Source organism: Plectropomus leopardus, chromosome 3, assembly GCF_026936395.1.
Source record: "Plectropomus leopardus strain MGB_pleo_1.0 chromosome 3, ASM2693639v1, whole genome shotgun sequence".
Classification (NCBI taxonomy): Eukaryota; Metazoa; Chordata; class Actinopteri; order Perciformes; family Serranidae; genus Plectropomus; species Plectropomus leopardus.
In genome coordinates, this window is record NC_142178.1 from 6,731,223 (window position 1) to 6,757,709 (window position 26,487).

The 26,487-nt window shown below is 42.4% G+C and overlaps 3 protein-coding genes across 5 annotated transcripts in view; 2 read left to right on the forward strand and 1 right to left on the reverse strand.

Moving 5' to 3' along the window:
• Positions 1-10,233: 10,233 nt before the first annotated feature.
• Positions 10,234-12,647, reverse strand: LOC121942699 (perforin-1-like). Its single transcript, XM_042485981.2, has 3 exons — positions 12,545-12,647; positions 11,825-12,360; positions 10,234-11,657 (listed from the first exon to the last, which is right to left on the reverse strand). Exons 1-3 carry the CDS (start codon positions 12,551-12,553, stop codon positions 10,502-10,504), a joined length of 1,701 nt encoding a protein of 566 aa, XP_042341915.1. The 5' UTR covers positions 12,554-12,647; the 3' UTR covers positions 10,234-10,501.
• An 8,032-nt stretch (positions 12,648-20,679) lies between these two features.
• Positions 20,680-22,260, forward strand: LOC121963159 (myeloid-associated differentiation marker-like). Its single transcript, XM_042513486.2, has one exon. The coding sequence runs from the start codon at positions 20,974-20,976 to the stop codon at positions 21,874-21,876; it is 903 nt and encodes a 300-aa protein (XP_042369420.1). The 5' UTR covers positions 20,680-20,973; the 3' UTR covers positions 21,877-22,260.
• Positions 22,261-22,764: 504 nt separating this feature from the next.
• Positions 22,765-26,487, forward strand: part of LOC121941936 (testis-expressed protein 2-like) — a 42,116-nt gene continuing 38,393 nt past the window's right edge. The window contains exons 1-2 of one of the 3 annotated variants that reach the window (XM_042484956.2): positions 22,765-23,182; positions 23,704-23,795. The gene's annotated coding sequence lies outside the window, so the exon portion shown is untranslated. The remainder of the gene's footprint in view (positions 23,183-23,703; positions 23,796-26,487) is intronic. The other 2 variants (XM_042484955.2, XM_088075435.1) reach the window with 2 other exon arrangements.

A 26,487-nucleotide genomic window follows, 5' to 3' on the forward strand; every position in this document is an offset into this window, starting at 1 on the left:
TATAAAAACTGAATCTCTGGTCTTGATCCTCAGATAGAAGAAAACAGAGCCCAGACTTCTTAAACTGCATTAAATATTCATGACAAAATGTGCAAATAGGACTGATTGTGATTTGATAAGCCATTTAGTTTTGGAAAAACATATGTAGGATGAAATGAGAATGTGCAAAAAAAAAAAAAAAAAAAAAAAGAAATAGAATAACTAACTAAATAAATAAAAACTAGGTTGAGGCTGAACCTGTATTAATGTCCCTCTTTAAGGCCTTAAAAAATCCTTTTCAAAAAAGGGAAGCTCATAGTTGAGTCCAGCAGCTGCTCTTTATCAGGTTTGATCATGTTGGTTTTTCATGACTTCCCTTTTTGTAGTGCAGATATGGTGTCAATAAAAACCATGGTGTGTGATAAGCTTTTTAAATAGAAGATCATTTTGTCTTATGAGCCTCCTGCTTTAGCAAATGAGACATCTCACTGTCTTACAGCCCTAGACTTTTTGGCTCAGTTGGTTTGACGCATGGTTAATCTTTCACAGTCCAAACACTTGCAGGTTAGATGAACTGTTATTTTTACCTTTAGATGTGAATGTGAAGTAAGTGTGATAGACTGATAACTGTGTGTAGATTGTGTATGACCCGTGGATGCATTATTAGACCTAGATACCAGACCCCAAGATGGTGCTGATTTAGTGAGGTGCTCACCTGGTGCATACACCAGGAAAATAATAAGCTTCCTGGTTTACTTTTGCCATATTTTCGACCCAATGAAATTCTTAACAGCAGTGTTTCCAACGCATTCTCATTCCAACTCATTACATGGTGCCGCTCCGTCAGTGACCTTCTTCTTATGTCGTTTAGGTATCCTTATGTGTCAGTTTTTTATGCTCCGGGATGCCGTTACTTTGATGTCAGCTGTCTCTGCTGTAGAGAGATACAAATACTTTTGTAATTGGAGCCATACAACCAGAGAAAATGATAAACAAGGGTGCTTTTGCACAAGAGGTAGAAAATCAACAACTACCAGAATGCTGTGTGCCTTATCTGTGTTATTGTCATGGTTCCTGCATCCTCCTCCCCCTCACTGCCAGTACATTTCCATTCACCTCCCTCTGACCTGCTCTACCTCCTAGCCACGCCCACTGCTGCAGCCTGCTCTCCACAGCTGCAGCTCATCACCAATCAACCCGGTATTTAAGACACTCCTGTTCACACACTCATTGCCAGATCGTCCTCTGCAGCATGCACGTCTTTCCAGCACTCTCCGTCCAGATTCTCCGTTGCCGACTCTGCCTGTCCCTGACCCTCTCTTCTCGCCTGCCTCCCTGTGATCCGACCTGCCTTCTGTCCCCGACCACGAACTCAGTTTCGGCGTTCCTGAAATCTGACGGATTCCCCGGTAAAGACCTCTCTGCTCAGACTCGACGATTCTTCCGCCTGATCCCTGCTGGTGCTGCTGTTTCCGTGGACGGACCACCCGGTAACCGAACCCCTGCCTGCCCTCGACCACCCCTCCGTTCGATCCCCGACATCGCTCTCACACGTGTTGTCGGCTCACAGAGCTACGGGGTTTCCTCGCCACCGGCTACAGCGGGTACGAGCTTCGTGTCTTCGTTACTGGTGATCTCCAGAGACATTGTTTGGGCTCACAGCTCGAAGAACGAACTTTCATTCTGTGTCCAGTCTGCCATTTGTGTTGGTATTAATAAAAGTTATTACCAAGTGCCAGTGAAGCGTACTGTTCTGCATTTGGGTCCTCCTCACGCCCATCACAGTACGATCTGGCCAGAAATGGACCCAGCAGACTCCGGTGCTCTTCAGTCCCGCCTAGCCCGAGTTGAGGGAATGCTTCAACAGCACGAAGCACAACTCACCTCGAACGCGGCGGAGGCTCGCCAGTCTGCTTCGGCGCTGGAACGGGCGCTAACTCAGCTAGCCACGCAGGTTCAACAGATGGCAACCACGCTGACGCAACACGCAAGGTTTTTGGACCGATTCCTGTGGGTCCAGATGCCACTGGGGGTCTTCTGAATCAACGCCAGAGAGATCCATCCGTTGCGGACTTCGCCATTGAGTTTCGCACGACGGCTCGCCTGAGTAGTTGGAACCCCGCTGCCCAGTGTGACGCTTACCTGAACGGCCTCGCTCCGTACATTAAAGACGAACTGGTTTCGTTTGATCTTCCTCAGTCGTTAGACGGCTTGATCGAACTCACCACCCGTCTAGACAGACGAATCCTGGCGAGGAGAAGAGAGCGGTTCCGGGAGGGGGAGACTCGCCGGACCCTCTCCAGTCGGCCTGGTCCTTCCTCCAGCCCGGCTTCGAACTCTGTACAAGGGACAGAACCCATGCAGGTGGGTCGCACACGGCTGACAGCCGAGGAGCGGGAGAGACGGCGTCGGGACAACCTCTGTCTGTACTGTGGTCAAGCCGGACACTTCGTTTCCAGTTGCCCGGTAAAAGGGCGGGCTCAGCAGTAAAAGGGGGCATTCTGCTGAGCCGATCCCGGAACTCGGCCTCCAATCCACGTCCTCTGTTCCATGCCCAGCTCCAGCTCAAGGAGGGATTCTACACCCTCGCCACATTTATTGACTCTGGGGCCGATGTTAACCTGATTGACGAGGAGCTCGCTCGTCAGTTAGGGGTGCAACAGGTTCCCCTTCCTCGTCCTGTACCTGCCAGCGCCCTGGATGGTCATCTGTTGGGGACCGTCACTCATCAAACTACTCCCATCGCTATGCAATTAGCGGGGGAGCATCACGAGACAATCCAGTTTCACGTTTTGAGGTCCCCTAACCTGCCCCTGATCCTGGGATATCCCTGGCTTCGCCGACATAACCCTCACATAGACTGGTCCACGGGCTCGATCCTGAACTGGAGTCCGTCGTGCCAACGTATCTGCCTCAAACGACCGAGCGAACCCGCTCCATCCCCCGGTTCCGGTTCCCCTCCGGATGTTTCCATGGTGCCGCCAGAATACCACGACTACAAGGAGGTATTCAATAAGGCACGGGCTACTTCTCTTCCTCCTCACCGAGCCTATGACTGTGCCATCGACCTCCTTCCGGGTTCCACTCCACCCAAGGGGCGTCTCTACTCCCTCTCGGGGCCAGAGAGGGAGGCCATGGAGACCTACATCAGTGACTCTCTGGCTTCTGGCATCATCCGGCCTTCCTCGTCTCCGGCCGGGGCAGGCTTCTTCTTCGTGGGGAAGAAGGATGGCTCTCTTCGCCCCTGCATCGACTACCGGGGCCTGAATGACATTACGGTGAAAAACCGTTATCCTCTCCCTCTCATTTCCTCCGCTTTTGAACTGTTACAAGGTGCCACCATTTTTACTAAGTTGGACCTCCGCAATGCATATCATCTGGTTCGGATCAGAGAGGGAGACGAGTGGAAGACGGCGTTCAACACACCTAACGGGCATTACGAATACCTGGTGATGCCGTTTGGACTTACCAATGCTCCTGCAGTTTTTCAGGCTCTGATCAACGACGTACTGAGAGACTATCTGAACAAGTTTGTTTTTGTCTACCTGGATGACATTTTGATTTTTTCCCAGTCCCGACAAGAGCATGTTCATCATGTACAGACTGTCTTGCAACGCCTGTTACAGAATTCATTGTTCGTCAAGGCGGAGAAATGTGAATTCCACGTCGCCTCCGTCTCCTTCCTGGGTTACATCATTGGGCACAACCGGATGGAGATGGACCCCGCCAAAGTCTCTGCCATCTCCGCCTGGCCGGTTCCTGACTCCGTAAACAACTCCAGCGCTTCCTGGGCTTTGCGAACTTCTACCGAAGATTCATCCGGGGCTACAGCACTGTGGCAGCCCCCCTCTCTGCACTCACCTCTCCTAAGATCCCGTTTCACTGGTCCCCGGCCGCTAACGAGGCCTTCCTACACCTGAAAAAACGCTTCAGCTCGGCACCTATCCTCCTCATCCCTGACCCCGAAAGACAATTTGTGGTGGAGGTCGACGCCTCTGACGTTGGGGTGGGGGCCGTCCTATCCCAACGCTCGGCTGACGACGGGAAGTTGCACCCCTGTGCCTTCTTCTCAAGACGCCTGTCCCCGGCCGAGCGGAACTACGACATCGGGAATCGGGAGTTGCTAGCGGTGAAGTTGGCGTTGGAGGAATGGCGTCACTGGCTGGAGGGTACCCAGGTTCCGTTCTTGGTTTGGACTGACCATAAGAACCTTGAATACATCAAGTCAGCCAAAAGACTGAATTCCCGCCAGGCCCGGTGGGCTCTGTTTTTTGCCCGGTTCCTCTTTACGCTCTCCTACAGGCCTGGTTCCCGGAACATTAAGCCGGATGCGCTGTCCCGACAGTTCCTGGTAGGGGAGGATGAGGAGGCTTCTCGTTCCGACAGCATTCTCCCTGCTTCCCGTCTCCTGGCCGCTCTCACCTGGGAGTTGGAGGAACGGATCATGACAGCGCTGGAGGAACAGCCGGGTCCCAGTTCCTGTCCGCAGAACCGACTCTTCGTGCCACAAGAGTTCAGGTCTGAGGTTCTGCAGTGGGCCCACTCATCTCGTCTGACCTGTCACCCTGGAGCTGCTCGGACTAGGGAGGTCCTGCAGCGACGCTTTTGGTGGGCGACCCTGGATCAAGACACCAAAGACTTTGTAAAGGCCTGCCCGATCTGCAGCCAGAGTAAGACGCCCCGCCAAGCCCCTGCGGGTCTCCTGAAACCTCTCCCAGTCCCTCATCGTCCCTGGTCCCATCTCGCCTTGGACTTCGTCACCGGTCTGCCACTGTCAGATGGTAACACTGCCATCCTGACGGTGGTGGACCGGTTTAGTAAGATGGCCCACTTCATCGCTCTGCCCAAGCTCCCCTCCGCCAAAGAGACCGCGGAACTGATGCTGGTCCACGTTTTTCGTCTGCACGGCCTGCCTACTGACGTGGTGTCGGATCGAGGGCCCCAGTTTACGTCTGCGTTCTGGAAAGAGTTCTGCCGCCTGCTGGGAGCATCCACCAGCCTGTCATCGGGGTATCACCCCCAATCCAACGGCCAGACGGAGCGGATGAACCAGCAGATGGAGACCTCTCTTCGCTGCCTGTCATCCAGCCAACCCACCTCCTGGTCCTCCCAGCTCCTATGGGTAGAATATGCCCACAACTCGTTGGTCAGTTCGGCCACCGGACTCACACCTTTCCAGTGTGCTTATGGCTTCCAGCCCCCCCTGTTCCCAGCCCAAGAAATTGAGACTGCTTACCCGTCAGTGGAGAACTTCATCCGCCGCTGTCGCCGAACCTGGTCCCAAGCCCGGTCTGCACTCCTGAAAACCGCCGCCCGCTACTCCTCTTCTGCCAACCGTCGCCGCTCCCAGGCACCTCCATATCAGGTGGGACAGAAAGTGTGGCTCTCCACCAAAGACCTTCCCCTGAGGGTGGAGTCCCGGAAGCTGGCTCCCAAGTTTGTTGGTCCCTTCCCGGTCGAGAAGGTGGTTAATGAGGTCGCAGTCCGTCTCAAGCTGCCCCGCTCCATGCGCATTCACCCGACCTTCCACGTCTCCAAGCTCAAGCCTGTCAGGGAGAGCGCTCTGCAGCCCGCCGTCCGGCCTCCTCCTCCTCCTCGTCTCATCGATGGCGCCCCGGCATACACCGTTCGGCGCCTTCTTCGCTCTCGTCGCCGGGGACGTGGCCTGCAATACCTGGTGGATTGGGAGGGATACGGCCCGGAGGAGCGGTCCTGGGTCCCGGCTCGGCAGATCCTGGACGACCAGCTGATTGAGGACTTCCACCGTCGCCTTCCTGATCAGCCCTCCCGTGCCGCTCCTGGAGGTGGGTCTTCTGTCTCCTCTCCTCCTCCTTCTCCAGTTCCCGGTCCATCTGGTTTGGGGTCCTGCACGAGGGGTTCCGACTCACCGATGAGGGTTGCTCCGTCCTCGGATGACGACGACGACGACGACGACGACGACGCTGACGGCGACGATGTTTCCATGGGGTCCGAGGAGTTCTAGCCCTCCTCCTGGCCCCCTCCGCCCTCCCGGGTTTGGTGTCCTTGGTTTGGGACGTCATGGGCCGTCCCTTGAGGGGGGGGTTCTGTCATGGTTCCTGCATCCTCCTCCCCCTCACTGCCAGTACATTTCCATTCACCTCCCTCTGACCTGCTCTACCTCCTAGCCACGCCCACTGCTGCAGCCTGCTCTCCACAGCTGCAGCTCATCACCAATCAACCCGGTATTTAAGACACTCCTGTTCACACACTCATTGCCAGATCGTCCTCTGCAACATGCACGTCTTTCCAGCACTCTCCGTCCAGATTCTCCGTTGCCGACTCTGCCTGTCCCTGACCCTCTCTTCTCGCCTGCCTCCCTGTGATCCGACCTGCCTTCTGTCCCCGACCACGAACTCAGTTTCGGCGTTCCTGAAATCTGACGGATTCCCCGGTAAAGACCTCTCTGCTCAGACTCGACGATTCTTCCGCCTGATCCCTGCTGGTGCTGCTGTTTCCGTGGACGGACCTCCCGGTAACCGAACCCCTGCCTGCCCTCGACCACCCCTCCGTTCGATCCCCGACATCGCTCTCACACGTGTTGTCGGCTCACAGAGCTACGGGGTTTCCTCGCCACCGGCTACAGCGGGTACGAGCTTCGTGTCTTCGTTACTGGTGATCTCCAGAGACATTGTTTGGGCTCACAGCTCGAAGAACGAACTTTCATTCTGTGTCCAGTCTGCCATTTGTGTTGGTATTAATAAAAGTTATTACCAAGCGCCAGTGAAGCGTACTGTTCTGCATTTGGGTCCTCCTCACGCCCATCACAGTTATTTGCTGCCATTTTCACTGTGCAGGAAGTAGTGTGGTACCCACTTCCTGTTCAAAAGCTCTCGCTATTACTGACAGGACCCTAAAATGCACTTCTGAAAACATTTTAGGTGAGAAATAGGCAGTGCAGTAACCTAATCATGGAAATAACTTATTGTAATTCTTAAGGTCCCCCTTTTCTTCCCCAGCTGAACTTGACAACAGTCCAAACTGTTCTAATCCAGAACAGAACTTTGTACAGGCATGATGGCTATGCTCTGTCAGAGAGATGGAAAAAAAAGACTCACATCCACTGATGGTTTTATCACCATCCTCCTCTGGTCAACACTGAGTCCCACTTCAGTTCTGCTTTGCTGCTTCATATACGTCACAAATGCATCAGCTGCCACCGAAGTGTCATGATATCCTTTCATTTTCAGGAGATAGTAAAAATGTCTCCACTGGCGTATGGCCACATTAATTAGCTCCTGTGCTGGATCTTTGCATTGCTTGATAGCTGTGATTGGTTGCCTTGATGCTCCGAAGTTTGACGACGTTGTTTGCCTGTGATCAGCAGATCATTGACGATTTTAAAACGCTCCCCCGTCACAAGTTTGTGCTTCATTTTATTTGTTACTTACAGCTACTTCGCCATGCTATTTCAACATACTGGCTACGCGGAGTCTGTTTCTGCTTCCCAGCGGGCTCTGCATCTCAACGTTGCAGCCCATGATGAGCATCAACGCAGACGGCTTGCATAATCTCAGAGAGAAGGAGAGATAATTTTCTTATTAAGTTACATAATGAAACAATACAAGCTGAACCTGTCCTGAGCTTGAAACTTTATGCAACAAAACAGATGTTTTTTAGAAGGTTTACTAGGTTTTTGAGCTTGTTTTACATTTTAATTCCAAAGTTAGTTCAAAATCAAGAACGTTGATATCAGTTAGGGAGCAAGAGCCACACCTATAAAGAGACCTTTGATGCAGTGAGGTAAGAAAAAGAAAAACTAAAAGATAAGAAATCTAATTTACTACACCCACTATGTTTTAAGATGTGATTAGATTGTGGATGGATGATAAATAAATAAAAAAATTCCAGGAAAATAACCTAAAAAAAAGAGGAAAAGACAAAATGAGGACAAAAAGAAAACAAGAGAAAAAAAGCAAAAAAAAGGAATAAAGGAGAAAAGGGAAAGTGAAAAACAAAAACAAACAAGAAAATTACTTGAAAAAATGCCTTGCAATATCAATAATTATCAATAATGTCAAATTTAACATAATTTTTCATTACAGGATTATGATCATTATAAATATCTGGACATTTTCCCTGGCTTATTTTTTAAAATAATTTTCTAAATATCCTAATTTCTTAGAATTTACTGGGGTTTTGTTTGCCAAATTGCTCATTACTTTCTCCCCATGCTTACAAAATAAATCCAGCTAATTTGCCCTAGTGTCAAAAGGTTTAATTACTTGTGAAAGGCTTCTCAGCGCAGCACAAGAAAAGTGATGTCAATCCAGGTTTCAAAGAGTCAATTGCATTCCATGACACAGGTTGTTATATTTTAAGTGCGTGTGTTTTCATGTTTGTGTGATATTTAAGTGGGCCCAAGCCATATTATACATATAGACTTGTATTGCTCTGCACACCAAATGCGCTTTTCAAAATTCTTTGAAAAGTTTCAAAAGTTCTACAAAATATAACACATTGATATGATTTTCTACTTTCAGTGAGTTAATTTTTAACCAGCATCAGTCCTAGTCCTAAATATCAAATTTTCATTAATTTTCAGAATTTTATTGCTTTAAATGCCAGATTTTTGTCATGATATGACTATGTCTTTAGATGGAAAAAAAGCACAAAAAATGAATTATTTTCAATATACTACATGCAAAGTAGAAATTATTTTTATTATCACAGTTTGGAATATGTCAATGATTTAAAGCAACATTGATTGTGACAGTGCACCTTGTGAAAATAGCATGTATTTTCTCCATGTGCTAAATATGGTAAAAAAAAATAAATAAATAAAATAAAAATAAAATAAAATCAGGTGGAAAATAATAAAGATGTCAAATTCCAAGGCAAAGGCCCAGAATGACATCCAGAAATAATAATAAAATAATAATTTGATGGCTGTGGGATCAAAAACTGCAGTTTGAATGGATTTCATTAACACATTTTTTGCACTTTACAGTCTGAATGTAACAATTTAGTTTCCACAGTGTATTTTAAACTCATTGTAGGAGCTGAGCTGGAAATTCCAAGATTAAACAAAAATACAAATCATTGCCAAAATGTAAATGAAAAACGTGTAAAATGCACCAAACAATCCATAAGAGTTAAATGTGCAGCACTGCAAAGATTCAAAATTTCAAGTGTTTTTAATGCCCGCCAAGGACAACGCTGTGGATGCTACTACTAACAATGATATTAGTATTAATGACTAGTTTGATCACACACACACACACACACACAACCCTCCAAATCCAGCCCATGAGAGACAGTTTATTTTGTTCAAACCAGCACACGGGCTACAGTTACCGAGTGGATATAGTGACAGAGATGACTAAAAATCACAAATAATGGCTGCATGTAGATGATTTTGGAATTTCTCATAAGTTTTGATGTGACACACAGCTAAATGTCTGTAGGACGGTGGCTCTGTCTCTCAGACTCTGTCTGTCTTGTTATGACTAGTTTTTCTTGGGTATTACCATTTTTCTTTCCCCTCCCTCTTTAAATCAAATGAGTTTCTCTTCCTTTATTTTGAGTTTCTGTTCCACCTGCATGAACACCAATGATGACACTCCTTAATATCATGTGCATTTCCTGTAGATCAATGATTTTCAAGCCAAGGACCCCTTCGCTGAAGATTAATGGAGCAAGGTCACCCTGTTACATTATACTATAAAACTGCATTGCATATTAAACCTTTTAGACTTTAGCAAATATGCTTGTGTTATGACTGTGAGTCATATTATTGTTAAAGGGTGTTAAATTGTGTTATTGTTATTATTACGTTTTTTTCCCAAAAACATGGGAAGAAGGCAATGAGCAATTTAAGAAGAAATGACCCTTAAATTAGAACAACATAAAAATTATCACAGACACAAACAAACAAAAGGAAAAAAAAAAAAACAGAAAAAGGATGTGACCTCAAAGTGCTTAGAGATTATTATAATTCAGTAAAATCATTTTAAGTATATTATTATGATATGTAGTTCTCTGGACATTTTTTTCCTAGCTTTTTAAAAAATACTATTCTAAATCTACTAATTTCTTGCATTTTGCAGGACATGGCTTGCCAAGCTGCTCATTGGCTTTTTCTCATGTTTTTCAAAGAATTATTTGATAACATATATTGGTGGGACAATAAAACCTGAAAATCCCTATAGTATATGAAGCCAGTAAACAGGACCTTTATCCTTTATGTTGTGAAATCTGTGTGTTTTAATACATACAGTCAGACGGACACAGCTGTTGTCTTTGTTGATGCTTTAATGGCAGAGTTATTCATAAATAATAAAGCAGAAGCAGAAAAGGTTGATTATCACACACAAATTTTTCACAGACAATTTTTGATTAAATTTAAGGGTTAACATAAGTCATTATCTTATTACTTTTTAACAAAAGTCAAAGACAGAAAGAGCAACTATGTGAAAGATGCTATTAACTACATCCGTGATGATTGAAAAATCAAATTGTTATTCTCTTATCACCTCATCTCAGGTCAACAGCTGATTTCAAACTAACTGACTGCATGCATAGTCTCTCCAAGGAGCACCCCATTTCTGCTGTGAAAGATGTTGGCCACAGAGGGACTCATGGGGGAGGATGTGTATTCTTGACACTGGTCACCACCAAGACTTGGTGCGCACTCTACTACATAGGAGAAGAAAAAGGTACCATGATCTAACATGCAGCTATCGCTCACCTTACCTCTATGCAGATCAAAAGTACACTGGCCAAGCAGATCACTGTTCCAGTAAGTGTCCTCATCATAAACACTGAACGTGAGCTTGTTTCTCATGTTCATGACGATGGATCCAAACTCAAAAGTCTCAGACCATTTGGGATTGTCATTGTTACTTATGATGACAGTGCGCTTTATCTGATCACCATATCTCACCTCCACTGAACCATCTGTCTTTGTCCACTTATCACCATACAACTCTTCTGCATAGAGCCTGAACACCTTTAATGTGGCAAGACCTCTCCCAGCAGGACAGCAGTTTGACTTTACACTACTATCACTGATGCAAACACAAGCACAAGGATCCCTTTTGCTGGATCTGTGGCCAATCTTACAAGTTTCGGAGCATTTTTTCAACACAGCATTTTTCTTGATGTAGTTCTCAACCTCTTTCTTCAGTCCAGCCCTGGCAGAGTGAGTACTTGGCAGTAAGGTGTGCAGCGGCTTTAGGTTGTAACGGATCACATCTGGAGTGGTTTTCAGTGAGCTGAGCCAGCTGTTATAGACAGACGGGTTTGATTGCTCGTCAAAAAGGATATCGGCACTGTCAATGTGCCCACCAATGGTCTCGCTGTTGCGCTCATTAAACATACTGCTAAAACTTTGGTTAGAGCCTAACTTCTTCTTCTTCTCCTGACAGTGTTTATACATGGCCTTGATTTTGGCAGTGTTTTGAAAGCAAGCAGAGGCCTCGACTGACAGACAGTCCTTGACCTCCGTTGCTGACAGTCCACCCATGGTTGCCTCACAAGTCTTCATGGAAGTAATTGCTTTGATCTCCCCTCCTAGAGACACTTGTGTGATGTAATGTGTGCCATACGTGTCAATCAGGTTGCGATATAATGACGATGTTTTGAGTGAATAGGAAGGAAGGGAGTTCACAGCTGATTCATAATCATGACTCAGTGGAGGATTCGTTGCAAGTCTGTAGCTGTGAAGCACAGGAAGAATAGCAGTAAGTTACTAGTTCCATTTCATTCAAGTCACTGTTTATGTTGTGCATTTTGGACAAACTTGCTGAACTGTCCAGAATGTTGCAAAGCAAAATATTTTTAAGTGTACTGACCAAATAAAGGACATAACTGTCCACATACTCACCTATAGAACCTACAGTAGACAGAATGGCGAAAGAAGGTGTAGCGATCTTGTTTCGACTTTTTCATTGCAAAGGTAGATTCTCTGGAGTGGGAACCTCCAAGGCCAATGCCAAGAGTGACAGATGGGTCTACAGGGATTTCAAGGTCAATTTTCCAATCATTGGTCACGGCCGAGGTGGAATCATTGACAAGAGTTTCGACTGAATCATAGGTTGTACCGGAGACCTTCAAACTGCACTTGGGGAGGGTTCTCCAGTCTAACACGGCAACTGGAACCTTCTGTTTCTCTTGGTCCATGTAGCTGTTGCTGAATAGCCTGCAAGTGCCATTGTCAAGCTTCCATGTTTCAGTGTCAATGACATAGGCACCTTTTCGTTTCATTGTGACGATGTCGAAGCCTTCTCCACCCAGATTGTAACCAGGGACAAATGGAGCACTTTTGCATTCCTGCGGTGTACCTATGATGCTTATATTGAATGGCAGACAGAGAGGACTCCATGCCCAGTACAGGAGCATGAACTGCCACAGCCTCACCATCTGTAAGAAGGAAATAAAAAACATAAGTTATAAGACAGGGGCACAGAATCATTTAAACAATGCAAATTATTAATCCTAAATTTCTTTTTAAATTGGATGGAACTAGGCTAATAACTGAGGAATAGGAAGAATTTGATGTCACAGATTACTCGGCTCAAAATGTTAGTTTCAGATCTGGTCTTACCATGGCCATTGACAGCGACCTCTGTTCAGTAGCCTACAATGTCTGACCTATGTTATAGAACTGATGTGAAGGTGGAGCTTTGATAGCCAGTGTGATTCTCACACATTTTAAATTTAGCCATCTGCATTTGCATGTGTGTTTGTTGGATGGTTCTGTGGTATGTCACTTCTTTTAGATGATGGGTGGCAGTATGTTTTTTTATTGTATGTAGTCCAAGCCACAGAGATTACTCATTGAAAGAAAATGTCAAACCCAAGAGAAGGATACAATGTCATAAAAGGCAGTGTGGTACAGTGTGCTTGGTAAAACTTGATTATCCACTTGTTTTTCTTGATCCCTATAAAACATACAGTTGCAAGACTTCCATTATATTTAAACAATCTAACTTTGCTTATTATGAGTTGATATTTTGAAAGTTTTGAAGTGCAAGTGCAAGCAGTTCCCCATAACAGCATTTTGTAGAAGAATGAGTCTGACTACCATCCACAAAGAAAGGCAGCTGGGTCAGGTGCATTGTGCAGTGAGGCAGGTGCCAAGGCAGGCTGACCTCTTGCATTGCAGACCAGCTTAAGAGACGTGGAATGTCACCTTTCTGATGGGGAAGGAATCGGAGCTGATGCAGGTAGTGGAGTGGTACCAACTAGATATCGTTGGGCTCACCTCAGTTCAGCACAAGTTCTGGAAACAAACTTCTATTTAGATGCTGGACTCTTGCTTTTTCTTGTAGTTTCCCAGGAGGAGAGGAGCCAAGTGGGTGTGGGGATACTGTAATTGTAATTTTGACTTCTTTGTGAGACACACAACCTCCCACCGCCTCACCAAAATATCAGAATTCAGTTCCTTTGCATTTCAACCACGTGAGACATCCTTCCCTTCTGTCTCCTCATCAAGATTCAAATTCGTTCGTATTTTGAACTGTGATGAGTTTAACTCACACCTTTGATAAGAGACCGAGGGGTGTGTTTCTCCACAAGCATAAAATGTCCAGTTTTCCCCATGCTCGGGGTCTTTCTTCATCCTGACCGCTCACATGTTGATTGACCTTTTCTTTGCAAAGGAAATAAAACCTTGTCGGCCGACAGAAGTCTCTATTTCATTCTTCACCAGCAAAAGCAGCAGAGAATTTCCACCACAATACTCACAAGCCCCTGGCTGAGCACTGAGTTCTCCCTTGGGGAATGAGACAGTCAGCGATGTGGCTGCAAATAGCAAATGCAAGGTCTCTGACCACTGTTTGTACTTCTACACCAAACTGCAATTCAGAGTACCAGGTCTTCTTGGAGTGTCTGGGGATTGTCCTGGAAAAGGTATTGACAAGGGACTGGACTCTGGGGTGCTGGAAAGGAGGCTCTGACTGATTGTTGAACCTCACCCCGAAATTCCACCAAGTCAGTCAACAGTGTGGACGTTCAAGACAATACTTGGAATGTCTTGGGACGTGCCAACCGTTCCTTGTATAATCCAAATGAGAGCTGTGTACTCAGCACAAAGTCAAACCTGTTGTCAGTGGGCATTGGCCTCTGCCAGGGTTTCCCCTTGTCAACTTTTTTGTTTGTGATATTCATGGACAGAATTTCAAGGCGCAGCCAGGGGAAAGCAAAGTGTCCAGTTTGGGGACCTCAGAATTCTGTCTCTGCTTTTTGCAGATGATGTCATTTTATTAACTTCATTATATTGTGACTTCCGACACGCACTAGGGAGTATTGCTAGGAGGAGTTCTTACGGTAATTACAGAATCAATTGCATTATATCAGTAAAGAAGAAAAAGTAATAACTCCATTCACTCCGTGGATTAATTACAGTGATGTAGATTCACCCCCATAACTCCCAATAAGTTGCTCCAAGCCATTCTATGGTTGTCCTCATAAAAGGATGTGTGGTGTCATACATAATTTTGTGGTTTTCCACCTCCATAATTAGCTTCTCTTCGACCTTGTTGCTGGTTATGACCTCCGAAAACCTCTGACCTGATGAATACGCTCATTTTGAGGTTTTGTTGATGTAGTTAAGTGAAATACGATCATACGTAATCGAGTATGATAATACACTCGTAATACGAGTGTTTTATTCTGAAATTAACCGGATGTTTTAATGTTGTATGGCTGTCTGATTTCCTGTCTCCTCTGTATTAAACTGTGTGTGTATTACACTGTGAGTGATCCGGCGTCCGGCAAAAATAGGAGGCTTGCGTATCTGATCTGCAAGCCTCTGGATTGCTGGAGCAGAGATGGAGGTGGCGCAACGCAGTGGAGCCAGTGGAAATTAACACGTAGACTAGAGTGTACTCTATTTGCTCCATCTGCCATGGCCGGGCGGAGCTGGACGGCACACGGATCTGGTGGAAATTAGGGGTCACCAAAAGCACATGATTAGGATTAGGCAAGAAAAGCACTTGGCAACTAACACCGGGTCGTCAATAAAAGCACATGGTTAGGATTAGGCTACAAAGGCATGGATGGTTAGGTTTAGGCAATAGAAGCAGGTGGATAGGTTCAGGAAAAATGTCATGGTTAGGCTCTACACTCATAAGTAAAGTCTCCAGGTAAAAGTCCAGAATTTGTTGGACCCATCCACCGCCCCTCCCTCCCGCCCTATATAAGCCCTAGTGCTCCTTATATTATGTCATTATCTGCAGTGTTTCAACCTGATGCCTCTCAGCAGCATGTCATGGGGGCGTGATCTTACGCCGGAAACACTGCAAAACGCATCGGTATTTGACATCTGAGAATGACAGTGAGCAGCACATATACTGTGAATACAAAGCAGCTGAGCAAATATCATATTGGATGATAACTCTTAAAGCACTTAAACAAGCAGTGAAAATAGTGTTTGTGAATAACCAGCAGTGACAGTCATCTCCAGAGACGCATACAAACTTCCTGTCACACAGTTGAACTGTGCTCTCTTTTGATGCTGCAAGTTTGCAGGAGTATTATACTCTTTGAGCGGTACTCCATCAAAGTAGCAGTATGTGCCTTGTTTCCATCACTACATAAACCAAAATGTCACACTTTGGTCTTGGTTCAGTTTTGTTCATATCACGAATTTCTCACTATGTCTCATGTGGTCAAACTCATTTACTTGAAGGAGGAAGCTTTATTTTGCAGTTGCTTTACTGTTCAGCATAATGTTGTACTTGAAAGTTGAAAGATGGCAGGTTTAACTCTTTAACTACAAATATATTTGCTTTTTGGAGATCTTGTCAGGCACATTGATGAAACAGATGATTTAATATATGACCTCTGAAAAACTTGCTACACCAGTGATGATTTACTTGTGAAGTGAATAAGTATGCAGTCATATATCAAGCATTTTGTGTTTGTAATTTTTAGATCAATTTGATGGTGTTTATTTTGTTAGTCTTTCTCTGTTAATCTTAAATATATCCATTTTGACTGAGTGCAAAACAATCAACCATTAGTGACTGTTTGGCACGTTTTACCTGCTTTTTATTCTTCATTTTTCAAAAATAATTTTGCCAGTGTTAATGCATATTGCATACATTTTGTCAAGATTGTGTATTTTTGTTGAATCATGGAATTTCCAGCGCACCTCCTACAGTAAGTCTAAAATACACTGTGTAATCATGATTATTATATTCAAACTGTTAAGTGCAGAAAATGTGCCATTGCAATCCATTCAAACTGTATGTTTTGATCCAGCAGCCATCAAAGCATAAAAACATACATTGTATTATTTATGGGTGTCATTCTTGGCTTTTGCCTTGGAATTTTACCTTGCTCATTTTTACTATTTTCCACCTGATGATTTTGTTTTTCACCATATTTGGCACTATGTGCAGTGTCACAACCAATGTTGCTGCAAATCACTGACATATGACTATGATAACCATAAAAAAATCTACTTTGCATGTAGTATATTGAAAATTCATTTGTTGTTTTTTTCATCCTAAACATTGTGGCATCATGACAAAAACCGGGCATTTAAAGGGTTGACATTCTGAAAATGTATTAATATTTGATATTTATAATAAGGACTAATGTTGGTTAAATAAAATTTAATTCAATGAAAGCAGAAAATCTTAATAATGTATAATATTTTTATAGCCTGACTTTGAAAAGTGCCTTTTCGTGAATGGTATGAGTGTGAATATTTGACACAAAATAATAATATAATAATAATAATAATAACCCTAACCCTAATTTATTTTTTAAAAAAATGGCTTCGTATGTAGAATATTGAAAAGAATTCTTTTTTTTGTAGTTTTTTATTTTATTTCCAAAAACATAGTGGCATCATGACAAAAACCTGGCATTTACAGGGTTGTATTCTAAAAAATTAATGAGTATTTTTAATAGGACTGATGTTAGTTAAAAAATGAACTCAATGAAAGCAGAACGTAATACTAATGTATAATATTTTTTCAAAGCTTGATTTTGAAAAGTGCACCCAGTGGGGTGAATGGTTTACACCGTGGATACATGGTGGTCAAACAAATGCCACTTTAGGAAAGTCTCCTGGCTTCAGTTTCCATTATTATGAAGGAGTTCTATAGCAAAAATCCCAGAGGTGCCATCTATGTATCGCAGATGCACTGAACTTTGCCGTTTAAATAAAAGATAGTGATGATAATTTAAAACATTGACAGTTATCTCTTGCATACAAGACTTCCTGTGTCACACGATGGAACTGTGCTTTCTGATGGTGCTGCAAGTTTGCAGATGCACCCCACCTTGAAACACAACAGAATTCTCTGAAAGTACTCACACCATACTGGCTGATGTGTGACACTATCACACAACTTTGTTTTGCAAAGTTTGTCAAATCTGCTTTGTGTGGGATTTCTAATATATATTAGAAAATACAAATACTCTTTTTACCATATGCACAGTGCTTGAACATATCAGCTCTGATACACCACAGCAACCAAACTTCAAACTTCACTTTTGGTCGTTTTCTTTCTCTTTTTCCGCTTCTTGACTGAGACGCACTTCACACTTTGTTTCGTGTGGGGGAACTATTTTACTGTTATGGGAGGCTTAACAGTCAAGTGGTTTGTGGGTGTCTGTTTTAGCACTACGCAGAAATGATTAGAATAATAACAAGTATTACTATTAATACTAAGGCTGGGTTGCACCAACAAGGATTAATTTAATTTAAAATTTGAACTGATCAGAATTCAGTACACTTTGGGTTAAAATGAGTAAATCCAGATTTAAAATTAAGCAGCTTCTGCACCATTAAATATTTATCTCAGTTTAGTAAAGCCAAGTTTATTTGTTTACACAGAATTTAAACAGTTTTATCAATCAATATAGTCAAAGTATTTATTTAACCCTTTGAGACATGGGCAAATTTGCTTTATTTATTTATTTATCTATCTATTTATTAATTATTAGAAGGTAATGCACAGTAAAAGAAGACATTACATAAAACAAAACAAAACAAAACAAAACAAAACAAAACAAAACAAAACAAAACAAAACAAAACAAAACAAAACAAAACAAAAATAAACTAAAAAAAAAAAAAAACTAGAAGATTTGCCAAAACTGAAATCCACACTGTCACATAAAAGTCAGTTGTTTGTGGGACCCATACAGCTCCTTATATTACGTGGTTACTGGCAGCATTATAACCTGACATTGTCCTTCAGCTTTTCATGCAAACAGGACTGGTTAGCATCCTGCCATGTTATCATGTGATGCCGCATGTGCACGTTGCATGTCGTGACACCTGGTACCAGTTAACCACCTGCGTACAATAACAACACTAGGCCTGGCCTAGAGCAAAACTTAAACTGAGATTTAAAGAGAGGTTTAAATCTAATTTGATGGCAGTTTTAAAGTTTGGTGCAACATAATTTAAACTGAAACCACGAGCTAATGAGGTTTAAGAATTAATCCTTGTTGGTGCAATTTACCCAAAACCTTTTGTAGCTTGCTTTTAGTGACATGTTAATCATTCCACTAATGGCATTTTTATAGTCAAATGTTTTAATTCACCTTATTTTTACAGTCGGACTCCCTAAAGGCTTATTTGCATTTCCTTTATGTAAGAAAACCAAATATTGCTTGCCTCCAAATACTGTAGGCATTTTTAATTGTGCAGTTTTCAACAGGCAGCAATTACATAACGTGCAGGTGCCATGCAAACTGGAACACATGATAGTAAATACATTTATGTGGGTCTGTCCACACTACAAAAAGTATTCGTGTCAGTTTTGGAAGGTTGGTGAATTTTATTCTGTGAGTGAAGACGTGCATAATAGAGAGTTTCCTCCTGCTGTATATGTGTTCATAGCATGGACACGTTCCCCCTCTGCTGCTGCTGCTCATCACTCCTGCAGGCAGCCTCCAGCCACTTCCACTCCAATGCTGTGGGACCTCTGAAAAGTTGCAGTTCATATTTTTTAACACAGAAGGGCGCTGGTTCCATACAGAAATGACTGGAAATGTGACATTCACACAACAGCTATAGGTTTCAGACATCAAGAATTATTAAATCATTATATATTTTCAAATGCGTTGTTTAACCATTTGGATTGATATTACTTTTTCTTGTGCTTTATTTAAAACCTTGAATTCAGAGCAAATTGGTTTGCTTTTTTAAAAGGAAAATATGGTGTGAAAAAGAGTAATGAGCAACTTGGCATAAACTTTTCTGAAAATTGAAATTAATAGATTTGGATCTTCTTTTTGTTGTTTTGTTTGATATTTTTCTTGATTTCAGGTATTTTCTTGTACTTTTTAGTTTGTTTGCTAATTTTTGAGCCATTTCTTCTTACATTGTTCACATTATGAGCAATTTTGCAAGAAATGTCCGAAAAAAAAAAAGTTAAAATATGACAAAAAGTTACCTGAAAATTTGTCTATTTTCCGGTACATTTTTTGTAACTTTTTACTCATTTCTCGCATTTTTCTGGCCCTTTCTTGTTAAGTTGCTTATCACCTTCTTCCCATGTTTTTGAAAGAGATCAAGCCAATTTTTCTCTGGTTTCATAGGGATGAATCAGTTTTAACAAAATAATTAAGCATCTGAGTGAGTCATCTGACAATGAAGCCTAATAAATCTTAAAAGTTGTTAAACTCAGAAAAATACCATTGAGTGAGCATTGGTAATTTTGTTTTAATTTTTTTAAGGAAGTGCTTGTAAGTGTGTTGGATTTTTATTTTTGGAACAGCACATTTTTGTCCAAAGGAAGAAATAAAAATAAGCCAGTTATATTTAAATACATGTAAATACATGATACAGACATGATAGTGTGGTGTCAGGTTAGTGTCTCTTGTGTGTCCTTGTGGAGTTTGTCTTCTCCCTTCTGTCAAAACACAAGTTTCTGAACTTGAGCTGTGTGACGCGAGGGAATTGATGCATCCACCATCTATTTATAACACACAGAGCAGGTGTGCCGATACACAGAGGCAAAGTGATTGGGATCTTCACAGGACTCTTTGTGCTTGTGTAAATACGCACACACACACACACACACACACACACACACACACACACACAAGACACATGCTTGCATATGCAAACATGAAAACATGCACTCACACAAACACTCACACATACATTGATCTACATACATGAAACCGTTCCACGGCGCTGGTGTGTGTATGCCCACAAGACAAAGGCATTCCCATGCATTGCATACATTCAGACAATCAAAGATTTACAGCTTTCTACTGACACACACACACACACACACACACACACACACGCACACACAGATACACTCATTTCCATCCAAGCAACTCAAACACATCTCTAAGTGTTGTCATATGAAAAGGGAGACGAGATGCTCTTCACAGAATCATCTTCTTCTCCCCTGAGGGTGGAGCAGATCTACACCCACAACCAGATCCTCTGAGCAACACTTGACTCTAACGATCTCAACAAATCATCACACCTCGCCTCAATGCAAACACTCCGCACACAGTTTCAAACACCTCCGAGAACTACCTGTGACCATATTTCATGTCTCCGACAGTGAGGTCACAGTGGTGGCAAAGTGATACAGCTCAGAAGAACCTGTGCCCACAGTAGTTTTATAAAGTCAGAAAAAGGGGAACATCATTTCATGAGAACTGAAGGTGGGAGGAAGATAACATTGTTTGCATGTGTTTTTTATTGTGGTCATTTGCACCTACCTCCAGTGAGACTGAAAGCACTGCTGCAACCTCAAAAAGGAAGTAGGCGAGGCCTATTTTGGCAGCGACAGTGCTACAAAATATGTTCCAGGAGATAGTGTTTTCAGCTTTTCGCCGTATGTAAAAAGGGATGAAGCTCTGGTGAACAGAAGATTTGTTGGAGGTTTTCCATGATCTTTCCTTCACAGCTCAACATTCGGGGATAATTTGGGGGCGAAACTGCAGATTGATGGAGCTTTTTTAGAAATCAGTCTTGAGGAGCGAGGACTGATTTGACACACCTAAGGATATCTTTTCTTTACAGATTCAGCATTGTGACAATGCCTGTGATTGTACTGGAGGCCAGAGACTTCACCAGTCCCCTTTTCTTGGTGCGGACATTGGAAGTCTTATCTGGCTGTACCACCTTCAGCCTCGTGGCCTCACTGGAACCTTCACACTTAAATCAATCTAACATCCAACTCCGCAACACCTTTTGGACCTTCTGCATGTTTACCTGGTGCTTCTTCTTCACCCTCACACTCTTTATCCACATTCTCAGCATCATCCAGTTTCACAGCCTCATCCGAATATCCTGGAAGAACCTGACGATGACGGCGGCAGTCTTAGGCGCGCTGATGAGTCTCAGTGCCTCAGTGGTTTTCCCTTGGCTCGTCATGGATCACGGAGGAGTGTCGTCTCGCTCTGTGGCGGCTGCTGTGGCCTCCTTTTTCACCTTCCTGGCCTACACCACCGAGTCCTACATCCTGCGCACCCAAGCCCAGGAACAAAGAGGCTACATGGGGAGCATGCCGGGCCTCCTCAAGATCCTCCAGCTCTGGGGAGGCTGTTATATAATCCCCCTGGTCATGGAGATGGTCTCTAGACCGCCTGGTGGTGTGCACAGTTGGCAGATGTGGGTTTCTGGTGTGTCATACGGCGTCTGTGCTCTCATGTCTCTCATCACAGCCGTGGTGATATTAGGAGACTTTGCTGGGCGGTGTTTTCTACCTTTTGACAGATTTCTGGCTGTCTTCAGTCTGATTGGGGTGTTGCTCTACATGGTGGCCACAATGATTTGTTTGACCAAGATCCTGCAGCTGAGGGACCTCGGACAGAGTGACACCAACAAAGATGCAGAACTGGTTATCATGGAAACAGTGGTGGCCAGTATTACACTGTTGGCTTATACAGTCGACCTGGCCTTCTCCATTAAACTGCTGTGTGACAGGAGTCACACCTGAGAAAGTACATTGAATGTATTGCATGTGAAGTTCATCATGCAGAGTCCTAAAAGTTTGTGAGAAAAATCATGTCTTTGTCAAATTTGCGTGTAAAAATCAAACTGAGTGAATGTTTTTGCTGTTAATTACTGCTGTGTAATCAAACTCTATATGTAGACCTATGAAGTGCTAACTATAAAGACTATACATAGCTACATACTATACAGAATAAACTTCAGACCTCCTGAAATTATGAAACAGATCACTATCAGATCACACTTTATTCTTTTGATGAGTTCTGCAAGCTGGTTTGGTTTGAGTCACATTTATACTGCACAGTGGTGGAATGTAACTAAATAGATTTGCTCAAGCACTGCACAAAATTACAAATCTGAAGTAACTGTACTTTACTTGAGTCTGTTCTTTTCTTGCCATGTTATACTTTTTTTCACTACATTTAAGCGAGAAATATTGTGACTTTGTTACTTTGATCTGAAAGCTTTCGCAACTAACAGATTAACAGATTAAGAGTTAAAAAAGTATATTTATTCATAATTTAAACAGTGTACAGCTGAAACGAGTACTTGATATATATATATATATATATATATATATATATATATATATATATATATATACATATATATATATTCATACATAGCTTATTTTTGTAAAAAAAAAAACTTGTTTGTTTTTACTTTTTTGTGTGCCATGCCTTCTTCAGTTGATGTTGCCTGATCCCTTTTTTAAATATAAATTAACTTTGCTGAATTTTCAAATGGTTTAAGGATTTAAGAACATCCAAATTTTGAAGTAAGTAACTAAAATGCTTAGGGGGAATGTAGAAATATAGTGGCGTTATACTATCCCGTGCACTTTATTTCGGAAATGTAGTGGAGTAAAAGTAAAAGTTGGCATAATATGTAAACTTCAACGAAAAATACATCAACCCGCTGCCAGAAAGCACTGTTCAACGTGGTTCTAATATATTTACGTTACACTGTTTACATTCTCACCTGCTCTAACGCTAGGCATCAAAAGAAGCTCTATCGAGAAATCGATCGGCAACCTGCACGGCGAGCCGGTTATCGCTGTGCTCGGTCTCGATTTGTCTGGCCTTGACAGGCTGCTGCGTTTTTTTCTTTAAGGAACTGAGTGCAGTTAGTCAGTTGTCAACAGGCTGAGCGACTAAACGAGTCGTTGATACAACTTGGTACGTGGAACTGATAACACTAACGACACCGTGTTGAGAAAAGCTCGAGGTCCGTGAGGTTCGGGTTCGTTCGGTGTAACGTTATCCAGAGAGAAATGAAGTCGCGCGGACACGGTAAGCTATCTTTGACTCTTTTTTAAAATAACAATGTGCGAGTTTGATGAGATGAAGTCGGCCAGCACAAGCTTTAAAACTCATTCGTGACTCAGTTTGTAACGAGCTAGTTTTTCCAGAACCGTCTGTAGACTTTAATATGAAGTCATATTTAATGGATTAAAGGCAGAACACGTCTGTCAGTCAGCGCTGCTAGCTTATCTCACCTGCATCACGACTGCTGTTAGTCTTTGTTAGGTTTGCTTTCAAAGCGTGACAAGTCTCTATTTAGATCACATTAGCATGTATGTTAGCCGATAGTTAACCACTTCCAACAACACCCACGTGTTAAATTTGACTGGAAATGTTTTTATTGTTTGCCTACCATATGGTTAGTCTACAAACATTACACACAGAGGCTACCAGTGTCTCGACTCACTCACTAAGAGGCAGAAACACCCTCTTCATATTGTCGGTCTTTGTGTTTGTAACCCACATCTGTAATGATTCGGCCTTTCTCTTGTTATTAATGTGTTTCTCAGAAGCCCCCTGAGCATCATGGACATGTGAAACTCGACTCTGCAGCAGGCAGATGCAAGTCCCAGGCTGGATTGAATGGCACTGAGGATACAAGGTAAGCACTTTGCCAGTAAATCTGAACTCATTATTGATCCGTTTCCTGAGCTTCAAATGACCTTAGTGAGGGTAAAGTCTAACTCGACAGAGAGAGAAGAGAAAGAAGAGTGAGAGAAAGAACAAATACAGCTCCTGAGAGTGAAGATCAGAGCAGGAATGCACACAAATGAGTGTACACAAATGGTTTCAGGGATCAAATGAAACCTCAGTGATATACCGAGTATTTCTTTTTTAAACTGTATTTTTGTCTCTTTTTTTTAAAGAAATAAAGTAAAATGATACATTACAATCAGCTCTGACAAATATTGACGCCCACCCACACACACATATGTATAGTATCTAAACAGCAGAAAATAATAACAGATTGGGAGAAAAAGAGGGAGAGAAAGGCCTTAGTACACATTCATATATAGGATACATTGGATCACAACAATATTACATAATCTTTAATTTCTGCTGTCCCTACTCGACCATATTATTTACCAAGAGCATATTCAAAAAAGATTTTACCTTTGGAAAATGCGATAGTTCAACGCATGTAGCAACATTCTTTTAGTACTGGTGACCTGTATATCCCTCCATAAATAATAAGTATAAATAAAAATAAAGAAATAATTTTTTTTAAAAAGTAAACAAAAAACAAACAGAGATAAAATAATATAATTATAATAATATATATTGGTTGCGAGTCCATTTTAAGTGACATTTCTAACTGAAGAGGCACAGACAGACCTGGGTGATAACAAAATAGTGTGTTTGTCATGGGAATCATAACCTCAAAGAGCAGGTTTACCATCTTTGCCACCTGCGCCTGCAGTGATGCGGCTGCAGAGAAAAACATGTTCAAATGTATTAGGCTGACACAAACACCACAGATGTTTTGGGCTTTGTGACGAAAGGCCCTGAGGTATGGATGACAATAAAGTCAATAGCAGCAAGACGTTCTACAGGTTTTTTTGCACACATTGACCTCAAGGTAAATTTAAAATGTTAAGCAACTTGCAATGCAGGGTTGCTATGCATAATGACCTCCTCCCATTTAACCCTTTGAAACCTGGAGTGACATCACTTTTCTAGTGCTGCTTTCAGATGCCTTTCACAAGTATTTAAACCTGTGAACTCAGAGCACTTTTGTGCGATTTCTTTCAGAAACACAGGGGAAAAAAGCAATGAGCAATTAAATATTCCACAAACTGCAGGGAATTAATAGATTTCGAAAATTATTTTTAAAAAGTTCGGGAAAACTGTATTTCTAGTTATAGTAATAACATTTAAAATTATGTTACAGAATTATATTTTTTCCAGGTCATTTACTGGTGATTTTTTTTTGGGGTTCAGGTTTCAAAGGGTTAACCAGTTTACTGCTGACAGTTGTCTTGTAGTTCTTTCTCTCTTCATTTTGACTTGTAGCTGTTGCCGTAAACATCTAGTTACCTTTTGGTTGGATGTTGGATGTAGCAGGATTTAGGGTCAGCTTTAATTTTGTTTCTTCTTAAACCACGTTTAAGAAAAATGACAAATAAATCTACCTTGTACATGTTAGCATTGCGGGTAAGCAGGTTACAACTGTTGCCCCTAGTGTGCTTATATCGGGCTGATTGTTTTGGACCTATAAACAGACTTTTATTTCTCTGATGCTGGTTTATTGATCACAAAGTCTGCTGAAGGGATTTACACAAACACATCTCCAGGCCATGGCGCAGACCTACACAGCAGACCATGCTTTTTGGTGCGACTGGGTGTCTATAATTCCCTTTTGTTTTTCTCCCTATCCTCGTAATAATTTATCACATGATCATATTCAGGTCTACTGCTACACTATTATGGTCCTGACCCTTGTACTTCTTCTGTACAGTGGTCTCTTTGTAATCCCATTGCAGTGTTTCTTTATTTCTTTGCTCAGGCTAATGCAGATTTTAAAAGTTTTGCGTGTCTTTGAAAACAGTTGCTGTGTTTTGGAGTGAATGGTGATTTGACTTTAAGAGTTGCACAGAACATGAGTGGTTAGATCCTGTCTGTCCATACTGGAATGTCTCTTCAATACAACACCTTCCTCACCTTATCTGAGTAACTTTTCTGAACGCCTTCACAATGCTGTGAATATCGAGAGCATTTATTGAATATTACAGTCAGGGTTGCAAATTAGCACCAGCCAAATGTTGGTAAAATATGTAAATGGCTGCCAGATTAACTTCACTCAGCAGGCACAAAAACAATGTTAATCTGTTGACTGGCTGGTAGATTTTGGAATTAACCAGCTACAGTGGCAGGCGGACAAAAAAAGTTAACTATAAGTTAAACCTTTTTCTCGGAGAGAGGATTATTTGTCTGCAATAGTTCTAAGGTATTAAGGCTGACATAAAAGTCCAACAATATTGTAGTAATAATCATGTTTTCCATGCAGATGTTATTTAGTATTAACAGATTTTGATAAAGTTTTTGTTTCTCGCATATCAAAAGTTTAGTCTTTTTAATAAGTGAAAAGATAATACCTCATTTAACTGAATCTTTTATTTATTTATTTGTTTAATTAAAGATATTTTTTTCCTAACATTATATTGATTGCAACAATATGGCCTTGCCCTAAATAAAATAAATATATATATATACACACACACACATTAATAATCCAAAATGGGTTTCTGTGGCTCTCAGAAACAGCATGGTGCTTTCTTAGAGCTCATATTAAA

Bases quoted from the DNA above. Each gene is read 5' to 3' on its own strand.
- LOC121942699 (XM_042485981.2), bottom strand. The intron at 11,658-11,824 runs GTGAGTATGTGG...TGTGCTTCACAG, and splicing joins GTCTACTGTAGGTTCTATAG to CTACAGACTTGCAACGAATC.
- LOC121963159 (XM_042513486.2), top strand. From the start codon at position 20,974: ATGCCTGTGATTGTACTGGAGGCCAGAGACTTCACCAGTCCCCTTTTC.